The sequence below is a fragment of the Solenopsis invicta genome, chromosome 3, assembly GCF_016802725.1.
Source record: "Solenopsis invicta isolate M01_SB chromosome 3, UNIL_Sinv_3.0, whole genome shotgun sequence".
NCBI classification, from domain to species: Eukaryota; Metazoa; Arthropoda; class Insecta; order Hymenoptera; family Formicidae; genus Solenopsis; species Solenopsis invicta.
This window is the reverse complement of record NC_052666.1, coordinates 16,879,105-16,902,771: the sequence shown is the minus strand read 5'-3', so window position 1 is coordinate 16,902,771 and position 23,667 is coordinate 16,879,105. Positions and strand designations below refer to the sequence as shown.

General features: G+C 39.8%; 1 protein-coding gene across 3 annotated transcripts in view; it reads left to right on the top strand.

Moving 5' to 3' along the window:
- The window catches only part of LOC105202773 (nephrin), a 291,450-nt gene that overhangs the window by 248,962 nt on the left and 18,821 nt on the right, over positions 1 to 23,667 (top strand). For all 3 annotated transcript variants that reach the window (XM_039447151.1, XM_026135813.2, XM_026135812.2), the window contains one exon: positions 18,201 to 18,352. In XM_039447151.1, the coding sequence (XP_039303085.1) occupies positions 18,201 to 18,352 (152 nt within the window). The remainder of the gene's footprint in view (positions 1 to 18,200; positions 18,353 to 23,667) is intronic.

The following is a 23,667-nucleotide window of genomic DNA, read 5'->3' as shown; positions in this document are numbered from 1 at the left end:
TTCGCATCGTTCCCGCATCGCTTCTGCGAAGAACGCGATTGCATCTCACCGGTTTCGCGATTCCGCGCACGTGTACGAGTAAACACGCACACGTAGCACGTGGCGAGGACGCGTGTCGCGTCGATTCCGGGCTCCCACCGACGCGACAGCTCCTTATCCGCCGGGTTTGGTTTTCATTCGCTTTTGCAATTCAATCCACCGAGATCCCGCGGGATATTCGCATCCCTCTGCCGCACGCGTTCTACATCTTGAACCGGCGTTTCTGTCGTCGCGCGACTCACCGAGAGATGGTCCAGGATCATCCAGCCATCTCGGTTCGTTGCTCCTTAGATCTAGCTTATCTAATATATTATCATATATATCGCACGTAAACCTTCGACCAGCGTTTACGGTACAAGTATCCTAGGCATGGTAATGTATTAGTGAAATTGGTACAATCTACGGATATCTGTGGACAGTCAGACGTAACAACCGAATTATAGTCCTGAATTTTTTCCTGTAATATCTTATTTATCATCGTCTGCAAGAAAAATTTTATATAAAAATAATAAACGAAATTTTAAAATACTCTCGAATATTGAATATCAAATTATCGTGATATCGAGATTTCGAAAGGAAGATTTTCGCTTCTATTTCGTTATTCCCGGATGAGTTCACAGAGACGTGCAATCTCTTCGAGTCAATAGAGCCGGAGGGTAAAGCAGATTAAAGCTGAAAACTTAAAGGCAGGGGTAACCGCTTTCTGACGACTCGAATAATTAAGAGACTAAATTTGAGAGCGAATGAACGAATGAGATTTTAATTAAAAATCTTACAGGTGTACATATTCTTGTGTATATATATTCTTGGATATTCTCGAGCGTATTTAGGCTTTGGATGTATAACAGGTTTTGAAATAACTATTTTCATTATCGAATGCCTCTATGCGATTACAAATACGTAACGTTTTTACAAACCTTTTAAAGCCTGGAAGCTCCGATGAAACCAAAAAGTGAATCGGATTAAAGTTGAGAACTCAAAGTCAAGAGAGAGCGACCGCTTTCTGGCGACCGGAACAATCAACAGGCCAAGTTAAATGTCTGAGCGAACAAGCAAGTTTTTAATTAAAAATCTCATTCATTTTCCCACGTCCCATTCATCCGACTGTTACTGTGTTTATTTTCGCAACTTACTCAGAGATGGAAATTTCACAAAAGAGATATGCTTTTTTAAAAGTAATGATAAAAAAATATTGTAATTCCCTTAGAAACCGGTAAAATCTCTGTGTCTCCGATATGGAAGTGGGAAACTGCCCACGCGTTTCGTGGCGAGAGATCGTGCCGCGACGCGGGTTAAACGCGCGTCCAGCAGCACCGAATTAATGATTACACCGTGCAGCCGCGTGTACAGCATCGAGGAATATGGTAATCCCGCAAGATTTAAAGCCACTTCCGCGCTGCTGCGGACCAGGTTCCGGAACAACGACGGGACAATTACTTTGCGCTTCGATGAGGACAATCGACTATACAGGATGCTCCAAAGCCCACGTGTCTGACCTTTCGATCATTTTTTCTGGAATCTGATTTTTTTGGTTATACATATATAAACTTTTAGAGATTATGAAACGAATAAAGTTATTTTAATATTATATATTTCAAGCGAAAATAAGAGAAATGTGTGTCGTGAGTTTTTCATTAAATACTCGTCCAAATGGAAATGGAGAATAATTAAAATGGAAAAAAATGAAAACTTGTAGCTCTGTTTATATTTTTTCATGTGCATTTCTAAAACTTAATTCATTAAAGTTATTTCATTTTCGACGATGTATAACTCTTGATTTCACGGCATTGAAATTACCGTCGTTTTTCCTCTCGTTTTCTGTGACTCGTAAAAAATGCGTGGACTTATGGAGCAACCTGTATGGCGGGAAGAGCGCGTGTCAGGTTTGATAAATGCATGCACTTGGATGGCCAGAGTTATTAGCCGTACACCGAAGTTGCTGCAGCAGATATTGTAGGGTTTCAACAGTCTCATTGACAATCTTCTCCATCCCACATTATCGCAATGATTACGTGATCGATGGAATCGTAGCCATCGGAACAACCCTATCCATTATTTGACGAAACGTATGATCCAATAGACATGTAATGAGACACGCGACAACGCCGGTGTTAAAGAACGTTGGCAATTCCCCTTGAGGGGAAAATCCTTCATAAAATTCTTCATCGTATAACGAATAAATTTTAGGAACTGCATACTAACAGTTATTATAATAAGTCTAATTACATCAAAAAACAATGCGCGTCATGCACCATGCATCATACAAACATGGCGTTATTTACTCTTTCGTTAATCAACTAATTAGCCAATTATCCGAGGTTTGCTATTATTCGGAGTTTGTTATGGCGAAAACATTTTCAGAGAAGCATTATAACGGAAAATAATATCTCCTGCGAAAAACTCGGCGCTTCATTAATTTCCTAAACAACCGCATTATAGAGAATGCAATATATGCGTATAATAAATCTAGCGAAAATGGAGCAGACGGATGGCTTCGATAAAACGCTGTAACTGACATTTTTATCGAAAATAAGTGAGCGTATGCGTAAAACTTGAAAGAAAAATAGATCCGTGATTAAAGCGGAAATATTTGCGGTATTCTGTATAAACAATGTTAGAGTGTGTTCGACAATATTTTCTTCAAATGATACGTTCTGATATCTCGCGATGATAAAGTATCAGTTATTGTCTATATATTATAGATATAGCTGTAGATATTTAATATACAAATATATAGACGTTTAAAGTTTTTATTGAATATCCAGATTTATCGCAATATTAAATGTTAAAATATCCATGTGTATTTAATTGATTAATCATTATGATATATTTTTATAAATTTATATATATATATATATATATATGTATATATATAGACATTATATTATATTACATATGTTATTATATGATGTTTTTGTTATTTCCACAAGAGAGATGCTTTTCCGTAAACGAAGAATAATGTTGTTTCCATGTTATATAATGTATTCCCAACAAACTGTTTTCATACTAAAATGAATTTTCCTATAACGGTAAATAGCGATAATATTTAAAAATATTATAAAATCTGAATATCGTAATGCATTGATTATTTATGCAACTCGTTAAATTGCTCGATTGTTTCAAAAATTTGAAAAAAATTTACAATGTTATAATAAGCAGAAACAAAAGAGAGAGGGTTTAGACAAATGTTAATAACTCCCACGTTCAAAATACGAATACGTGTATCAAAGGGCTATATGAATAAAGTATCAAAATATTAAATTCACATAAATAAAATTTTTAAAACGATTTAAGCTTCTAAATTATTTTTTTATAATTATTGAAACGCTTGGTCAATTTTATGACTCACTAGATAAAGGTATGAGAAGAGACAAAAAAGATATAACTTGGAACATTGACATTTAGTACTAAACACCAAAGTTGATAAACTATTACAAAGTAATAGTATATATATAAGCAAATATCGCTCTGAATATAAAAAAAATTATTTTTCGAATATTTACATACTAACTATGGAACTTCACTCTTCTGCCATCATCATTTTTATTTCCTCATCGCTTAATCTGCGTAGAATGGCGCATGATATCAACGACGTTTTCATGCGCAACCCCGTGAGAAAACAGCATCCAACCTCTGTGTGGCTGTGTGTTTGCATTTCCCGTGGAACGAGCCGCGATGATCCACGGTGGTGCCTGTTGAAATGCAGCAGCCTTCCCTCTTCCACTCCGTCTGAATAGGCGCACAACCGCTGAATAGGAGATGCTCCGCGTTCGCTCGCGGCTGGTCTGAATTTTCAGCTACGAAAATACTGTCGAGCAGTAGTTGAAGCAGCGAGAGAGAGAGAGAGAGAGAGAGAGAGAGAGAGAGAGAAAGTAGAAGAAACGTAAAAGAGCGCAGGGAAAAGTCTAGAATCCTTCCTTACGAGCAACCTTTACAGGGTGATTCAAGAGGAAACATCGCTAGTGTATCTCGGAAAAAGATAATCTAAGATCAATCGTCGACAGATGACAATCAATATTAATTCTCTTAATTGCTTCTTTAAACTCACACCCTAATCGTTTTACACGTGTCCGTACAATTCATTACATCGTTTTAATTATCTTTCAACTTGTCATGGTATCGTCTCTATATCACGGAAAATTAATTAAAATTAATATAACACTCTGATATTAAAATTAATTATGTTAAATTTCTCTTCTATTATCTCTAATAATAACGATAATCTAGCGAAAAGATTTAATTAATTTTTATGACAGTATTAATTAACTGGTTGCGCACCATAACTTATTAATTCTCTGAGAAACAAAAATAATTAATTGACCCGAAAACCCCTCGTTCGTTGACCCGTAACTCCATGAATATTTTGGTTGACTCTTGAATCGTCTTGTAGGATGAACCAAATAGAACTTTTTGCGCATGTATGTACAGAGACGGGCGATACCGGAATGAGAATACGGAAATACTTTAGCAGCTCCGGGCAAGGAAAGCCTATCGTGGACTCTTCGTGAAAACCCAGAAGCTCGCCGAAAGTTCCTTCGGCTCGCTATATTAATAACGGCCGCTCTCGAAATTATTCAACAAATTTGCAAGAATTTCATTAAATGTAATTATCCGATTATCCAATCAAAATACTACGATCCAATCGATCAACAACTAATTAAATAAAAATGAAATCCGGTATTAATATCAATTATTTATATAAACGTATAGAGAGCAATCTGCCTCGCGTTCGGGCAATAATTTCGCAAATAGTCGAGATTCCAATTGCAAGTGTTGTTCATTTATCGTTGCTTTGTCCCGTCGCATCGGCAGGAGAACTGAGATTTCAGATATTCATGGAACACGTAACGCACGTTACTTTGAGAGCTGAATACGTCGGAAAAGTTTCATTCCGGTAAAGGCGACGGTCTTGCCCGCAATGCGAAAGAACGTATGTGCGTCGCATTAATGTGGAAAGAAAAGCACTCGGGTACTCTCATTACGGCGCTATAGAGCGCGATACGTCTCGCCGCAATTTCTTGAAAAGCATCAGGAACTCACTGCTGGTCTCGCGACGAAATTGAAGCTATCACAGCCACGCGCCGTTTTTAAACTCAATTTACGCTGCAGGTTGCGCGCAAATAATAATCTAACAGCGCTAACCACTCTCTCGCTGCCAATTGTGACCTGATGAAAATGATTATGATTTAAATATTACATCGCGATAATATGTCACATCGCGACAAATGGACGTTGGTTAACTGTGATGGTCATTCCGGATGAGCCATGCAAGATGGAATAGATGACCGAGTTGAGACATCGAAAGGGACCTCGGCTCAATGTAATTTAATGCATTTATAAAGATGCGAAATTAGAGATGTTCTTGTTTGAAGACCAGATTAAATGACGTTATGTGAAATTTATTCAACTCGGTAAAGATGACAGTTTCGAATAAATCAAGATGAAAATTTTATGTTGTGAACCCAATTACAACGTATAATTTTATTACACCTAGTTTATAGGTCAAACACATTCTAGCATGCCTTTAACCATTTATAAAGAACTATTCTTAAAAATCACTCGATGTAAAATATGTATACTAAATATATAAATTTAATTAATGAATATAAAATAAATGTACCTATACATTTAATTATATTTCTACCTGTGCGTCAACATAGCTTAGCATGATATTATTCGAACCTTGTATTTACAATGAGATATTTGTTTTTAAATTATTTTATATAAACTTTTTGTGTATTACGTATAAATTTAATTATATCTATTTTTTGGATCAACAGTTTCTAATATGCTATCATTTGATATTTGGCATTAGCCATTTAAGATAAGATAAATTCTCCAAAATTATTCTTCATGTAGAAAATATTTATACGGCATATAAATGTAGCTTGCATTCCCCATGGCTACCATATTTTCTGCGGATAACAAGCTATCTACAAGATGAATTGCAAGTATTTGCGCGTCTAGACTAATTCCAATTGAACTTATGATATTGTTTCTCCTTAGAGTTTACTAAGCGTTTTCGTTTAGTTAGAGTTTCTTGTTTACGTTTAAGAGGTATAGTTAGATATACCTCTCTCTCGACCAAGTCAGGAGACAGCACTTACTATTCGCGCAACAATTTCGTTACAGTTCCGTACCTACGCTGTCCAAAGCTATCCAGTGTCCTCTCAATTCTCGCAAGTCAGAATGAAATATTATTTACACGTTTCCCCTGAACGATTCATCCTGCACGGTTTCTCAAGACGAAGTAGACAACTTCTTGGCTTCGTTCGCGTCACTCACGGTGAACGAGTTCTTTTTTTCTTTTTTGGGGGGGAAAAAGATTGCTTACATAATTTAATCTTCCTTTACTTTGGACTTTCATCGCGCGAGAGCGATTCTCGGGAGGTGAAGCGGCATATATCTCCGCCGAAACGAGGTTTTCGCGCGATGAAGCCGTCGAGGTCTCTCTCTTCCTCTCTATTTCTCTCTCTCTCTCTCTCTCTCTCTCTCTCTCTCTCTCTCTCTCTCGATATGCCGTTCGCAATACCTATCATCCTCCATCCGCGTCCGCACGCGATCGCAATACACACGGTCCTTGCAATATACACGCGTGACAAAGGCGCGCTCGCTTGTTATAACGCGCGCGCGACAAATCCCGAGCCGCCGCCAGAATTGCGGATTAATGAACGGTCTCGTTATGCGACGCGAGTCTCCCGTGTTTATCGTCAACCGTTTCTGTCGAGGAACGATATGGCGCCTCTTGGAAATCGATAGCCATTAGCCGTGCTCACGTATGTACGGCAGGCAAGTAGACACGCACGTGAGATACGCATACGCTTGCTTTCAAGTATATTTCATCATGTACACGTATGCATTTTATATATGCGCATCTCGCAGATGCAGTCGCGCAGATATAAAGATTAGATTGCGCAAACTGTGTATGTATTTATACGTGCGCAGACTTCGCAGTCGTTTCTAAAAGGGCACGCTAACGACGAGGGGAGAGAACGAAGGATGAGCAGAATGACGTAGTTAGACCGTGTAGAATCACGGGGGAGTCCCGGGGGATGGAGTGTCACCGACAGGCTCCTCGCGACGAGCGCCGAGCGAGAAAACTTTAATGCACGTCGCCGAGCTAGGTTGTCATAGTTCGCAAATGCGAGCCAATTTAAGTTAATTCGTCGCGACGTCTGTCAGGACGCACACAGATTGCGGTTAAGAAAGAAATTTGGAAGTTTCCTTGTCTTCTTTTCCCCTTACGATAAGCGCTCTCGAATTTTTTAACATCCGCTTTCGCCGCTTTCGGACAACACGGGAAAGAGGTCCGTCGTATCGGACTGTTGTAAATTTTATTTCGGTAACTTGGTATCTCGCTTGAAAGTCCTAAAATATTTGCCAGCCTCTCGCGGGAGAGTATGATATTCCTCGCACGTTGAGGTACGAAGGAGCGGAAGTAATAAAAGCGCGGTCAATACCGGGAGAGATCCAATCAGCAAGCGGGGCTTTATCATTATTCGCCTCGTCTTATCCGACCCCTATTCGCCATAGCCGATTGGTTACTTGTAATAGCTTTCCCTTTAAAAACCATCGATGCCTCAATATTTCTGTCTGACGATCTCAATTTCCATGCCTCCGTTTCCCGTCACGCAACCGTTTCTCGGCCATTAATGAGGCGAATCTCATTCTATCGTGGTTTCCGTACTTTTTTTTAATAATAAAAATATAAATGAAATATATATCCCATAAACAATGTAATAATGCTGAGAAAGCCGAAAAAAGAGAAGTTACGAATAAGAACAAGCTTTTGCACTTTGAGGGAATTTAAGTAGCATTACCGCGACGGAGAAAGAATCGAGATGGGTCCTATTAATACTTTTTAACACAAATGCATACTTTCGGTCATTAAAAGTCGCCATTTTCTAATTAAGAAATCTAATAATCAAATAAAACGTGTCTAAACACGGAAGTTACATTAGCAAGAACTTTATTAGAACCGTAAGGTGTAACAAAACAATTATGTGTAGCACAATACAATTTTAATTGCATTATTTAAATTAATTTACGCTGTACTTCAATTGAAAGTGAAGTCTATATTTATATAAAATGCCCATTGTCGTCGAAACTTTCACCATCAAATTATCATTAAAAAACATTTGTGCGTAGTCTGTTCGAGTCTCTCTCTCTGCTCCTATAATCGAATTATCTTAATTGCTCGGCGCCTGTTCTTGCGAATTAAGGGTTAAGGGTCTCGTTTCTGAAGGATCTCGTGGAAATCCCGCGGTGGAAGACGCGGGCAGAACGGAAGAAGGTCGGATATCCTTTTTGCGGTGGACACCGTTTTCGTTCTACGCTTTTTCCTCCCTTCGACCGTCTTCCCCCTTCTCGCCGGTTACGACGACGGCTTTCATCCAATTTCCCCTTGTCTTGAGGAGCTTCACGGCCCCGCATGGACGGTGCTTAAATGGAAGTGCTCTTTCGTGCGGCATTCGACACCCGCGAGACCCATTGTCAGCCTCAAGATTGACAGGGTCCCCGACGCGTTCATGGCGCAGTGATTTTCTCTAAAGCTGCGACCTCACGGAGGAAGTCATCTCCCGACAATTCTTTTCTTCTTTGCCCCGCCGCGCCCGCCCGCCGCGCCACGCCGCGCCGTTCCCATCTTCGATCTCGGCCATCGACGTCTCACAAGTTTGCGCTCACGATTTTTCATTCTATTAATCGGTTAATAGTTACCAAGTTCTATCGCGCGGAGGGAAGGAGGCACGTAATAAAGTACGTCTACGTCAATGTGATCTTCAGCGCGAGAGGACTTTGCCGCGCTCGATCAGGAGTTTCGAGTTAATGCAGCCGAGAGCTCGTATCATTTCCGAGCATTTCGCGACGTCAGAAATCTATAACCGCGAGATTGGACGTCTGCAACCGCGTTTGAAAGATGGCCCCGGCGGCTGTGGTACCCGGCTGTGTGGAGGCCCGGAAAAGTTGGACCGCAAACCCCGAGCGAACTGTATCGAACTCCAAATTACTTGGCCGCGTAAGGATTCACTTTGCGCGTTAACGGACTCGGAGTTGGGGTGGTGGTGTGTTACACCGACGTAATGTCGGAGGAAGCCTCGTGTCCGAATAAAGACCCGTTTGGCCGCAAACATTAGTTACAGTTAATTAAGGCTTAGTCCAATTCACCTGCCCTCTTTCTGGGAACAGAATTAGAAGTGTCACTGTCTCGAATGAGAGTCAATCCGAATTACAGTTTAGCTTGAATTAGCTCTGCTTGCCGTACACAATAAGTCAAATTTCCAGATATAGGTCTATTCCCAGGGCGACGCACCGTCGCATTCGAGCAGCTCTCGCCGCGTAATAAATTATACACATCTTAACCGTAGAAACCGCCTGGTGTCGTCGAGGCAATTTTCCGACGTCGATCGATACGCTCGAGGCTCTCCTACACATCTCCCAGCCTTATCACCTGCTGGAATATAATCGGCCGCTAGGTTCATTCCCGCGGATTACGCGAAGCCCGCGCGTGATCGAGCGCGTTGCTTATCCGCGAGAGAGGGCGAACCGAGTTACAATTAACTCTTAATGAATATTTATGACGCGTCGGCCGGCGGAAATTACGTCCCTCATTGAGTTAAAACCGCAGACAATAGGGCTTATTTGCCGTTTCCACGCGCAGCTCGGCGTTCGCCGAGAAGTCGCCGGGAACTCGGTCGCCCGCCGCGAACGAGACGTGTACATCGTGCAAAAAGTTGGCAACGAGTTTGCGAGAAGCTGGCTTTGCGACCGGGGAAAATGCTTTCCTCGCGCGCCGTGCGTGCATGAAGAGAGATACGGAACCAAGGTAGCGGAGAAATAGTCGACAGCATTACGAGAAATTACGTCGCGGAATTGTTGTCACGAAATATTCAGAACTTGGAACAGATTTTCTTGCATTTTCGGAAGCGTATATCGCGCTTTGCGAAGAATATGTCAATTTTTGGAAAATGAACAGTTTCGTCGGCCCCTTAAAAAATTACATCTAAAATTTCATTTTACATTTCCAACGTAAATTCAGTTCTTCTCTTTACTTGTTACATTTATTTCCTTTTTCAACGTACAAATCTCCTTTCCACAATATACGTTGAATTTTAATGTCACTAATATCAGCATATATTATATATTGCACTGGGAGAAAAATATTGTCAGTTTTTAAAAAAATAAAGAAAATTTCGTCGAATTTTTCTTAAAAAATTCCCTTCTAAAAGGGAATTCCCCAGTTGACAATATCAGCGTAATACAAGTTTCTTTTCTTCATATACTTGTTATGTTTGTACTTTTTCTTTCTTTTTATGCTTGTTATATTTATTCTTTTCTTAAACATACAATTTTCTCGCACACTGAGAAGAAAAATTTGTTGAAAAAAATTAAAATATTTAGTCCGACATTCAACTTTGAAACATTGGCTTGATTTAACAATTATTTAATTGCGCAAAAGAAGGTTATAATTAATTTATTCATGTCATCATTAACATTTTTTAATCAAGATTTAATTAAACCAATTCATTATTTAGTTGAGCGTATCAGACTAAATATTTTCCAACAAATTTTTTTTTCTCAGAGCAATATGCACGGAATTCTGATATTAATTCTAATATCAGTATGTATCGTACATTTACAACAATTTCAGCATAAGTGTTTTTTTCCACTATATTATCGTATTATTTTCGAAATATAACGAGATCTTCTTTCCACGGTATATGATCACGGAATTCTAATACTAAACGTTTAGTTGAAATTGTTTTCTTTTATGTACCTCTTTGATGGTTTTCGCGATGTTAATTGCGTTTAATAGTCGATCCCGAGAGGCTATTTTCAAAGCTGCAGCGAGAAATGCGCGGAAATATACGTACAGTTAGCGACGTGCGTGCGAACCGGATCTAGGTAAAGGAGGATGTGACTTCCGACTCGGCTGCGGACTCGCGGGACGTGATCCGTGGGGAAAACGGTTGAATGCGAAATGGTACGGAACGTCGGTGCGATACAGTCGGTTGCGTGGAGCAAATTTTCCCGCAGGTGCACGCGCGATACCGCATTTATGGCATTCGCGATGACGTGCGGCTGAGGAACAATAGCCGTTTCTCGATTTCCAGGCTTGTTGGATGAACTTAGCGAGTAAAGATAAAGCATCTGCGTGGAGAAGCCGCGACAGATAACGTGCGTATGTTGTACATATATGCGCCCGGATTACGCTTAATTCTCTGTTTATCTACGGGGATCCGCTGGATCCACGTTCCTATTTGGCAGCCACGTTTGACCTTATCTGCAAAAGAGATCAGGCCACGCGACCACGTGATAAGAGAGATCGTTGCACGGGGAATTGAAAGATCCTGCCCTCTTGCTCGATTTAGTTCTATAATAAAAGACGAGGTTTTGCCTCGAAGGGATACGGAGGCATTTGAAAAAAGAACTCAAACAACAGTCGAGCTAGAGACAAAGCTTAAATATTTTATTCGTCACCCAACGGCGATCTACTTTCGGCCCGAATATAACGTTCCTTATTTTTACACAGAAGCGAATTGAAATTTCTTTACATGTTCACGTTTTCGCAAACGGCGTCATCATTTATTAACGCGATTTATGAAAATAAAGCGGATAAGGCAACTCTATTAAGTATTCAGGTGTTGCCGAGTATTTAGATACACAAATGCTTACGTATGTAATTGGATGCTTTAATAGCGCAGCCTTTAGTGGTGTCGAATACGGCACATAGCGACATTCAACGACGATTGGCGTGTCCTACATGACGATTACCCACCGTTATAAGCAGATTTACATAGACGTGCAATATGTGGAATTTTGCTCCGAAGTGACAGCTAAATCCACTAATATCCGCCAACACGCTAATATGATTTGTAACTCTCCTGTGCACACGTGTGTGCGCCGCGGATAAAGCCACGCTGAATCCACACCCATCCGCCGATACGTCTGCCTGTTAATATTATTATTAGTATTATTATTGAATAAGCGAAAACACATTTGCGGTGCGCTGAGAAGAGAGAGAAGCACGCAATGCAGAATAATCTGCTTAAGACATATATGCGTATTTCCTATCCTTTGAAAGTAAATTCACGTGTATATATGTACATGTATATTTATTTACTAATGTGTGTGTAAAGTAGCGTATAATGTATATGCTTACAGTTGAACAAAGCTTTGAATATATAACCATTTAAATTAATTATATAACTGCGCAGTCCGACACAGATTTCAGAACATAAATCAGACCAAGTGATTCTCATAAACTTTCTATCTGAAAACGTATCCATAAATAAAAATGCTTTATCGCTTGAGAAAAATGGCGTTAAAAAAGACAAATTCTCAAAATTGTCACTTTATCGAAATAGCAACGTGATTAAATTTTGACGAGTCAAATTTGGATAATGTATTTGTGTTTAACAAATCGGCTATATATATCGGAAATGTCTATTCACGTTTGTGTTGCAAAATTGTATTGAACAGTGTAATTATTCAAATTGCACAAGCGGACTATTATTGCCATCATTTCTTTTAATTTACCTATAATTATAACTTTTTGCATGAAGCATTTAACACAATAGGTGATGCTTGTAGATCTTTTGTCGCTGTCATATCATTTTTTTAGCTATTTAAGTGCCAAAGGCGTTAAAAAATGTCATTTTCGGTTCTTTTAAGTCCAATTTTCTCACAAATGTGACGTACTAGAGTAATTTCACTTACGGATTCGTTTTCAGTGACAAAAAATCCATAAAGATCACCTGATTCGATTCGTGATCTAAAAAAAATTTTAATTTATCGGATGGTGTAATTAATTGTTAATATTAATCATCGATTGTATTGAAGATCTACAGCTGCCCTGTTAACACTCACTTTTGTTTATCAAAGTAATTATAGCAATATTCTCCTGGATTCCTGGAGAATTACTATAATAGAGTGTAATTACATTTCCACGTCCGACCCAATAATATAATCAATTGCGTGGAATCATTGGAATTAATCTATAGTATTGAAACTAAGGTACCGCTGTTAGTCACTTTCAAGCATCTACTACGTTGCTAAATCAATCATTTTCTTTCAGGAAAATAGATCAGGGAAACAGAAGAATAAGAAGATAAAATCTGTCATCCTCGTAATTTTTTCTTATCGCTCACAAATAGATTATTGACAATGATTAATCTGATCGCGGACTCGTCCGCCGATGTTCGGTAAACACGTGATGATCTATAAGCGTACGCGCGATTCACTCGGCGATAGCGGCAGAAAGCGTCGCGCGTAGTCGGCGAAAAGACGATTACGTAACGACTTCAAAGGGTTAAACGCCGCGACGGCATTACAGTTGCATTAATTAACCGGGCATGCCGAGGACTTATCGCTAATGAAACGGTCGCTTGATTAAGATGCAAACGAGAGAGACGCTTCTCGCGTACGTGCCATGTAGCCACGCGCGCGTATCCTCGTTCTATAACCCACCTCTCCTTCCGCTCCTCTCTCTCTCTCTCTCTCTCTCTCTCTCTGCCCGATTGCGAGTCCATAAATCTCAATCCGTAAACTCAAACACCGGCAGAATTGCAAATCGTAAGTAACAAACTGCGGCGCAAAGACTCGCGGCATCACAACGAGGACGGGTGGACGGATGGCCTCCCCGCTCTTTGAAGCGGAGCCGAACGAGAGAGATCGGTAAGGCGTCTCGGTACCGCGCCACTGCCGCCATCCCCTTCCTTCCACTTCCCTCCCCTGCGCCGCCCCTTCGTTGCGCCTTTGTCAATATTAGGTTTCCCCGTGATTACGTAATAAAGTAAACGTCGTTTTAACCCCTTTAGTCGGCGCGCTATCGACCGCCGCTCGAATTAGTTCGGTGCAAGTCATGTAAATTAGTCCCGAGCCGTAACTCAGGGGGTGGAAATTGGGGAAAGCGGCAGCGGCGGCGGCAGCGACAGCGACGGCAATGTCGGGGGCAAAGCGGCCTTATTGCCGGTGGCGACGGGTTAGAATGCCTGAAATATTACTCCGGCAATCGGGCTGTCTAGGCGCGATGGCGGCAACGGTAACGGTCGCGGTGCGATTAAGCGACTTTCTTTCTCGCTGAATGAAGGTGTCCCTAAGGTGATGGGCTGACCAAATTGCGGGAACGGTTCTCACATATTCCCAACTGGATTATTCACGCGGGTGAAGCCTGGTGATCCGCAACACGCTAATTTTACACGAGCCCGGAATGTACGGTTTAGATGTACGCTTAGAGAACAATCGCCAATATCGACATAGATCTTCTAAAGCGACATCCATTTATTTTTCGGAAACTAAATATTACACTTTATTAATATTGATAAAAACACGATCTGTTCAGATGATCAAACACGTTACAATTTACAATTTATACACTCGTGGCTTTTTTCTATGTAAAAGCTACTAAAGATGAATTCTTCAATAGCAAAAATAAAATTTACACGATTTTTTTTACAAATTGTATAATTTAAAATTCTATACATGAAAAACTTACATCATCTGCTAGAAGACATTTTTTAGTTTTATTTGTTTCCAAAATTTTATTTTTAGTTTTTATTAAAAATGTCTGAAAACAAATATTAATATATCAGTATTGACGTGTTGACTGTCTTTATATAATTATAATTCTCGAATGTCATCTATTCTAGTCTAGTCTAGTCTAGTCATTATAATTTTAAAAAGTAGCAAATACCAAAGGCAAATATAGTCAAGATATAGATATCTTACGTGCTGAATACAAGCTTGTTTTATTTTCACTTCCACTTATGATAAAAATCACCATTCAATTGAATCGAGAAGTTCGGAAATCGCATTTATTCGATAAGCCAGGCTCTTCAGGACGGAAAAAGATATTGTTGTATGAGGTTTCTGTTTGAACTGAAATATTTGTGCTCTTTCGCTAGTTCCAATCGATGATTGTGGTGTTTCTATCTGCAACGCTGAGTCTGTATGATAAGGGTACGATAACCCATGTAACTCAATTTTGCGAGAAATGGGTATATCCCACTTCTAATATTTTGTAATATTTTCCAGATTTGATTTGGCCTAGTTTCACGAAGTGTCCGAAATATTCAGCTTTTCAACAATTTTTTGTTTTTATTTCCGTATCAATAACTTTTCACTTCCTACGGTCCGCGTAAATATAAATATTGATATCACGCATTGTGAGAAAGTATAATAATTTTCAAAAACCGCGATATAAGATACATATCGTGTATTCCCAAAATAGTAAAAAAAGTAGTAAAACCCTCGCGTTTTATTCCAGAATGCGCGCGCTTTATCCGTCAATAAATTCATGATAAAACTGAAATTACGAGCGATTGGGGTATATGGAGCGTATGCACGCGGCATAATTCCGTAATCGATCTTGAATTATTGAGTGGAAGTAAAACTGTAGGGCGGAATAATATCAGGCGAGGATTTCACCGCGGGCAGCAAGATAGAAATCGGCTTTAATTAATTTCATTATGCGCTCATCGCCGGATGGCCAGAATCTACCGGGATGGCGAGAAGAGGAACGCGGGGGGAGGGGGGAGGGAGATGGGAGGTTTGAGGGAGCAGGGGCAAAAATGCAACACCACCCTTTTTAATTAATAAATGTCATTTATGAGGCGGATACCCGTCCGTTACTCCGATTGATGCTATTCAAGACCGACACGTTTTCGCCCAGCATCCCAAGCTCTGTATTCGACGTCACGTCGGAATACGCCGTTCTCTTGGCGAATAATTACCGCGATCCGCAAATAGACGTGCGCAAATTACTTTAAAAGAACGACGAAGATAGATTGTTTCCGTACGGATATTTTCGGTCCATACATGGCTTGTGACGCTTATCGCCATCTATATCGCGCCCGTAAATCAAGGAACTTCCATAATGTATGGTCCTATAAATACAATAAGGGGAGGGGATTAGGAAGGAGGGGGCCAAAGCCTCCGCGATGGCTGTACGCAACAACATTTACCATTACCGATTTGCGCGTGGTGCTTCCAGTATCCGCAAAACCATCGTTCGCGGTCATTTTGCGCCGTTATCGACAATCGCCTTACTCGCGCCTCTATAAATTCTCAGTCACATCGCGTGCAGCGTACGGGTATAGTCGCGGGCAACGCAATGGATCCGCAATTTTCCCCTCCCGAGTTCAACGCACTCCGAATGAAAATCTTTACCCGCGCGGCTACTGGAAAATTCAGAGGACGCGCGAATAGTAGCACACGAATAGTAGCGACACGCTCCTCTTCAAGTACGGATGTTTGAGTTAAAATTCTCGCGCTTGTCCAATATCAAGAACGTTAATATCTATATTTAACATTCTATCTAAGTATCTTCGGAATAATTTGTAATTTCTCTTGAAATTCTTGGAGTTGACTTTCGAGGTTCATTAGCATACAACATTCCTATTTCAATAACATAAATACCAAATTTCGCTATTTTTAATTGCATACTGATGAAAAAGTTTATATTCGTGTAAATATATTTGTTTTAATAACATTTTGATTTAAATAAATATTTAGTTAGCATAAAATAATTTATTTTTAAATTTGGGAAATATTATTTTAACTTAAAAAAAAAAGATGTTAAAATAAATTTATTTGAAATAAAAAATGTTTTTCAGTGTCCGATATATACTATCATACAATATTATACTAGAATTGCTGTGACTGCAAAGCACATGAAGTAGAAAAGGAATAATCGAGATAATGGTATTAATTCTCATATCTCTAATGGCATAAATCCTATTATTATTCTCATACCATTAAAGTAAAGAGAAAAGCGATTTCAAAACTATTCGGTATAGAAACTAGAAGTCGATAATTCGATAGTATATATACTTGGTCGTTCTATATACAGCCAGCGACAATTTTCTGAATAACTTCAATTCCTCGTGCGCGAGCGAAGTGCGCGCCGATGATGTATCGCTTTATAACAAAGAGAATTTATCAACGTCAATTTGGCGTGCAGGAAGGTACGCGTCTTGCGGCCAGCGACCCGCTATAACGAAGAAACGAGCGGCGGTCGAGGGCAGCCGGGCGGTTAATTTTACTCGCACCGTTATCGCGGCGACGTTAGAACAACGAGTGGGGTTAATTAATTGCGGACCTTTTTTAATTTGTCTTGCTAGACGCCAGGATTACCGCGAAATTTTTAAACCGATACATCCAGTCGAGAAGCGGAAGCGGTAAATTGGAGATACTTTGTTGAAATGCGAGAGGAGACTTGGAAGAAATTTATTTAACTCGGAAAAGTTCACGATGATAAAGAAATGTAATGATAAAGCGTGCACTTTGAAAAAAACTCTCAGCTCGAACAGGAAGAAACCGTACATTGTTGTAATTATTAATTATTTTACATATTCGGCTTTATATATCTTTATACGTCAGCTTATATGGCGATTCACAAAGAGAGTCTGCGTACGGAAAAGGTCCACAAGCGCTCATTGCTAAGTCGCCTTGAGAAACACTTGAATCATCCTGAAAAAGAGCGTGCAAGATGGGACGCAAGATTAATTGTCCCTGCTTTAAATTAAGTTATTCACTTTGTTATGGTACCTGAGCTATCGCACGGCAAGATACATGGCGCGTGATAAAGTAGTAAGGGAGCGGAAAAGAGAGAGCGTGGTAGGATTAATGAGGAGAGGGAGAGTTTATGATCCCACGCTTAAAATTCGTCATACCGCCTGTGCGACGGGGAGGGGGGTGTAGCAACAACACCTGAAGAGACTTTCCAATTTGGCGCGCATCTTATTCATGCTCGAGTATTTTCCGTCTAGACGGATTGATTTTTCTCTGTTCGATATGACAACACCTGGAATTATTTCAATCCCGTAGGAACTATTTTTATTTAACGGAAACTAATTACTGTATCGTTTGACTTGAAACGTTTAGTGTAACAAATAAAAATGATATTGCTTGTTTTCATTTTTCAATATCATCAAAAAATATAAATATTATCACAATATGTCGATATTATTGACATTTTATATCCATTAAGTTAAATGAAAACTATGCTAATACAAATGGATAAATCGAGATGAAATAGTGATACCTAAAAATTCTTCCTAACAATGCATATTTTGTAAAACCTTACAATATTTTTTTTGCAAACATTTTATCAAGTGATAGCTATCAAGCGTCATCTAACTAGTGAATCGAATAATTTTCAGTCAGCCCGCTGGAGGTGAAAATAATTGACGGAAACCGACCGTTGTCGGCTGGCAAGAAGTACGACTTGGTCTGCACAACTTCTGGTTCCAGACCACCGGCCAGCGTCACCTGGTGGAGGAACGGTCAGCGCTTAGTGGATTCCAAGGAGACCGTAAGTGTATTCCTTGATGGAACAATTTTCGTCCTTGCCCTAACACACGTTCCACCCAACTATTCTCGGTAGCGCATAAATTTGAATTTGTAGTCTTGGATAAGAGAGAACCTTTTGGTATCCCCCTGTATCAAGGATATTACGTTATTCTAATGTATATTCATCTGGACAGTTAATTCTTTCAAACAGGGAAATGGAAAACGCATACATTAGGAAAAACGTTTTGTTGTAACAAATAATTTGGTTACAATGTACGAAAAATTATTTAGTTAATACAAACAAATACTTGTTTTATTTATTGCATTTTGTAGGAGCACTTAAATTTTTTGTTATATAAAAAAGAATGTAATTGCTGTTAAAAATGCCGTAACTAAACAGCATTTGCTGAAAGCATTAAATTTTTTTCCCTTAGTATACTATTTCTTAAAAAAAAGAAAAACGAGACTATTTCTCAAATTAATGCGTTGTTTTTCTGATTATTTTTATTGTGAACGTAAACAAATGTTTGTAATAACCAAGTTAAACTGTGTCTACATAAACGCCAAGTTAGGCTATTTTATCGTCTATGTCCTCTAATACATTAAAAACGCATCTATCATCTCTGGAAAGTTTTGTCCTACGCGTGTCTAAACTTTCGGAATTTTTCTCACATATTTATTGTGTTTTCGTCAAACTGTAAAAGATATCACAAGAGTTTTAGAGAGACCTTCTTCCGCTATTTTTAATTTATATTTAACTTAAGAAAAAGAATTTATCCAGCATGACATCACGAATCGGAAAATATAACGGAAATGTGTGTACTCTCGTATCTTTTCCGCTGAAAATTAACACTTTTTTGGTCTTGTACCGATAGTTCAATATTGAATTGATCTCCACATTAATGAAAGATGATTGATCTCCCGCTGCGCCTCGACTCTGATTGACATGTGTCTCCTAATTTCGTGGCGGGTCCGCAATTTCCACGTTCAATTTCCACGGATTAAGCGACGCTGAAAAAGACATAGGCCGATTACATGATTGACTGCCGTTTACAGTGGAATGCACCGTACAGGGATTATGTCTAATTGGCAGGAAATAAAATTGTCCTTTTGCTACAACAGAGGGATATTCTTGTTAAACATTACGTTGAAATAAAAGAGTGCACGCGGTAATAATTCAATGCGATTAAACGTCAAGGATATTCGCAGTACATTATGCTTTGCTGCAAGAGCAAGACTATTCGCAGCTGATATTTCTCATACATTAATTTCCTAGCCTTTATTTCACTTTGTTTATCGACCATTCTTTTTGTTATTGAAGATTTCTTGGGGAATTTTTTAACAGAAGCAAATATTATGTTTTCGCGAAAAATGAAGAACACAGTCTAACGTCGCAGCAAACAGGCAGACGTTTCAATAATGTCATATTGACGTTAGAGTGACGTTAGAGACGTCATTAAGATGCCATTTGACGTTACCTTGTTTACGGGAACGTTATAATTCAGTTTTATCTTCTTTCTCTTTCTTCTTCTAAAAAGAAAAAAAGTATTGGGACAGTATGCCGACGATGTCGTACATCAATTGTTTATTGAACGCTTTGTATTCACAAAAGACTAAATTCTCTCCATATAAATCTTGCATCGATTCATCGTAGAATTGAAAATAAAATGGAAAACGCTAGGAACTGCTTTATAACGACGTTACACCATCGGCTTGTTCTCTGTATTTTTATAAAAAACAAGCGTAACATTTCGTCGTTACGGGATTAATCAGCGGCAGTAATGAAGAGGTACGTCGTGAATATCGATAAATCTAATTACGGCGCGCAGCTCGAATAAAGAATATCTCGCCGGGGCGATTACGATGATACTTGATCTACGAGAACGGAATCCTCTCGCGCTTTCTCTCCCTCCTCCCCCCTCCTCTCACTCTCTCTTTCTCTCTCTCTCTCTCTTCTATCCTTCCGTTCCGATACAATTCATTAATTCATTCAATTTCATTCCGTGCGCGCGGCGAAATAAATTTCGATTTAACGTAAATCGAACGCTCTAACCGGGGCGCGGCGTTTCTGTCGCGAGAAACGGATGACGGTATTTCGTATACAAAGCAAACAAACGTCAATGGAAACGCGGATTAGCGAGCGAAATGAAAGAACGTACTTTCGAATAAATTGACCCGTTGTCGGGCGAAATCGAGCATCGGCCGTTTGTTTATTTTACTTCGATTCCCTCCCCCGCGCCACCCCGATAAAACACACGGAGGGGGAAAGGGGGGGGGTGAAAGGGCCGGGGTGCACACGGGCGGTGCGCAAACAACGCGACGCGCGTTTTGATCCGCACTTAAGACGACGACGTAAATATTTGCCGGGTAGCGGCGGATTAAGCACGGCGACGGCGAGAGACGAGGGGGTGGGCGAGAGAGGGTGGTTCGTGCGCGCCGCCGCCGCCGCGCGGGACAGAGAAAATATTGTTTCAAAGTCGATACCCGCGCGCCAGCGGCGCTGCGACGCTGATGATTGTTTCGCTGCTTACGCAGGAAAGTTAAGCACAGAGGCGACGGGTCGAAGGAAAATATGAGCGGGGAGCTCGAGGTACATAATCAAGAGTTCTCGTGCCTCTTCTCACTTTTCGCGTAATCACGCGGCTCCTCGAGCGAGCAGTAGTTCCCCGCTCACAATCAGCGTTCCTCTCGGCTTTGCCACTGGGGATGTGCGCACAGCATCCCCGTGAGACGAGGGAGCTTTTCGCGCGCGACGCGAGTATCTTCTTTTCCCTTCCCTGCGCTCGTATTGTAGCACGGAATTGCAGCAATTATGTTAAACGATTCGACCTCCCCGGAATGCGCAGTCGGAAATATATTTTTAATAGATGGCGCATCTCATTTCGTAATTATCTTTGCGCGGGCCACCACCGCGTGAAACGGCGCGCAAAGCCGCTCACCGCCGCCCATCGGAACGAAATTAGAGCGCGAGTACCCCGCCGTTGATTTATTTCCTCGGCAAGACGCAAAATTTATTATTCGCGCGCGCTCTCTGACCCCCGATTATTTTTTAATCGCGCGACAGAATCGCGGCGGGGGAGAGGGGGAGGGGGGGGATGATGTCCCGTCGCATCCCGTTGCATCCCGCGTTCTCTCGCGCGAGATCGAAGGCTCGCCGCTTGTGTGTCCACTTTTTTTCCGACGCAACGGGAAAGTTGAAAAACCACCCGGAATATTTTGAGATTTTATGAAATATTTTGCGTTATATTTCGCTCAGGAATATGAGTAATGTGGGCGATGCGTTTTTCTGACTGCTTCGCGCCGCCCATAATTCCCGTTTTATATGAAGAGCGTAATCCCTAAACTCGGTTCATTGGGTTGAGCGAGCGTTTGCCGAGTGAGTACGGATGTTTAATTCACGAAACGTAAAGCAAAGTTATTACGAGCACTTCATAATCCATGAACTTGATTTTTCGTAAAGCCATGCAACTTTTAAATAGCATAAAATTGTGAATTATGCTTCATTTTGGTAATACGGTGGTAACGATATGTTCGTTAAAATGTAAAACACGAGAGGTACGGAAGCTAAACTTGCGAATTTACCTCACGATACATATGTGGTAAAGTTCAAAAGGTCTCGGTCTGCATAAATTGTGTGTACTTTATTTTATCGAAATATTAAATCGGCCAAGTGCAATATAAATTTCGTTACTCGGGGGATAACAGCCGTTCAACAAAATTCAATAGCCAAAACGGCAAAAGAGGGGGGGAGGGGGGTGGGAAATGTGAATTTCACGTTTCTTTCCCTTTCGACACCTCGAAACTACTTGAAAAGCATTTGCTCGAACAACAAAGGGAGAACAACTCTCATGTGAATGTTTCGAGGTTGTACACTGATCGATTGTCATAAAATTGGAACATGCGTTCACCCTTGCGCTTTGCTCCGTTTATTCTGCGATCAAAATCGATAGAAAAAAAATAGATAACTCTTCGTCATTAATACGCGTTATTTACTCGTACCTGGCAGTGCTGTCAAACGACGGACCACTATTTACGGAACGCTAACTGGCAAATAACTCATTTACGAGAAAGGCGGCTTTGCCAGGTTTTTATTCACTCTCACGTGCGTTCGCAAACCCCTCCGATTGTGCGGATAGACAGAGATAAATTTCCGCGATCGTATCGACGCGCAGGGAGCGGATAACCGGCTTACCTGATGTATCGAGCGTTCATTAAGGCATCGATTCGCGCCTTAATTGCAAGCGCGAATTCACGAAATCGCCTCGCGACGCTCTGATTTAAATTATTCGACGCCTAACGACGCTTTTACCCCGCTCGGGGTAAAGCTCGTGCCCGCAATAACGATAATTTTCACGCCACCCTCGCAATGAGACACACGTGCGCCGTACACGGGGATACACGTGCGCGAGAGAAAACCTTATTTTATGGTCACTTTAAGGAGCTGTACGAGCCGCGGTCGAGCTTGCAAATTACATTAAGTGCACGGTCTCGATGGTGTAAATCGAATCGGAAGTCTTTTCCTCGGGCGCACGACTTTCTACGGAGCGTCTGATTATTCAGATATCTCTACTACTTGAACGAGTTAAGTAGAACGAATCGACTATCAGCGATTCTAAATCGAACGTTATCACATTCGCGTAAATAGCATCATAAATATTTGCTGCCTAAATTTTTTTTAATTTTTTGTTTTATTTTTAAAGAATAAAATAAAATCTGAAAGAAAAAAATTTTTAATTATTAAAAGCTTATTGTAAAGAGTAATATGTTTGCTATGAAGAATATTGAATTTGTACACGGTTGGCAAATTTGTATTAAATTTAACATATATCTCAAACAATTAAATTTTTAATTTTATACAAGATGTCAATATGTCAGAAAGTAATGCAAATATTATGTGCAAAATTAACACAGAAAATCAGTACTTTGATATAAATTCAAAAACAAATTTGTGAAAGTATACATACTTCTTTAATAAAATTAAGATTTATAATGTTTTATTCGTTTAACTTGAAATTAACATTTCGAAGCTACATTATTTTTATTTTTTTATTCACTCATAAACTGTATTATTTTGACACCAAGAAATGTTAAATATTTATAAATTAAAATATTTAAATAACATAATCATTATGTTTAATTAACATTATGTTACCTAAGTATATAATTTATCATAGTGTGATTATGTATGTACGAAACTGTATATATTTTTTATGAAAAAAATATGTCTCATTAAAAATGTATGAACTTAATAATCTAACATTTTTTCCAGATTTTATTTTATTTTTTAAAAGTAAAACAAAAAATTCAACACAAAAATGGATCGTTTTTAATAAAACT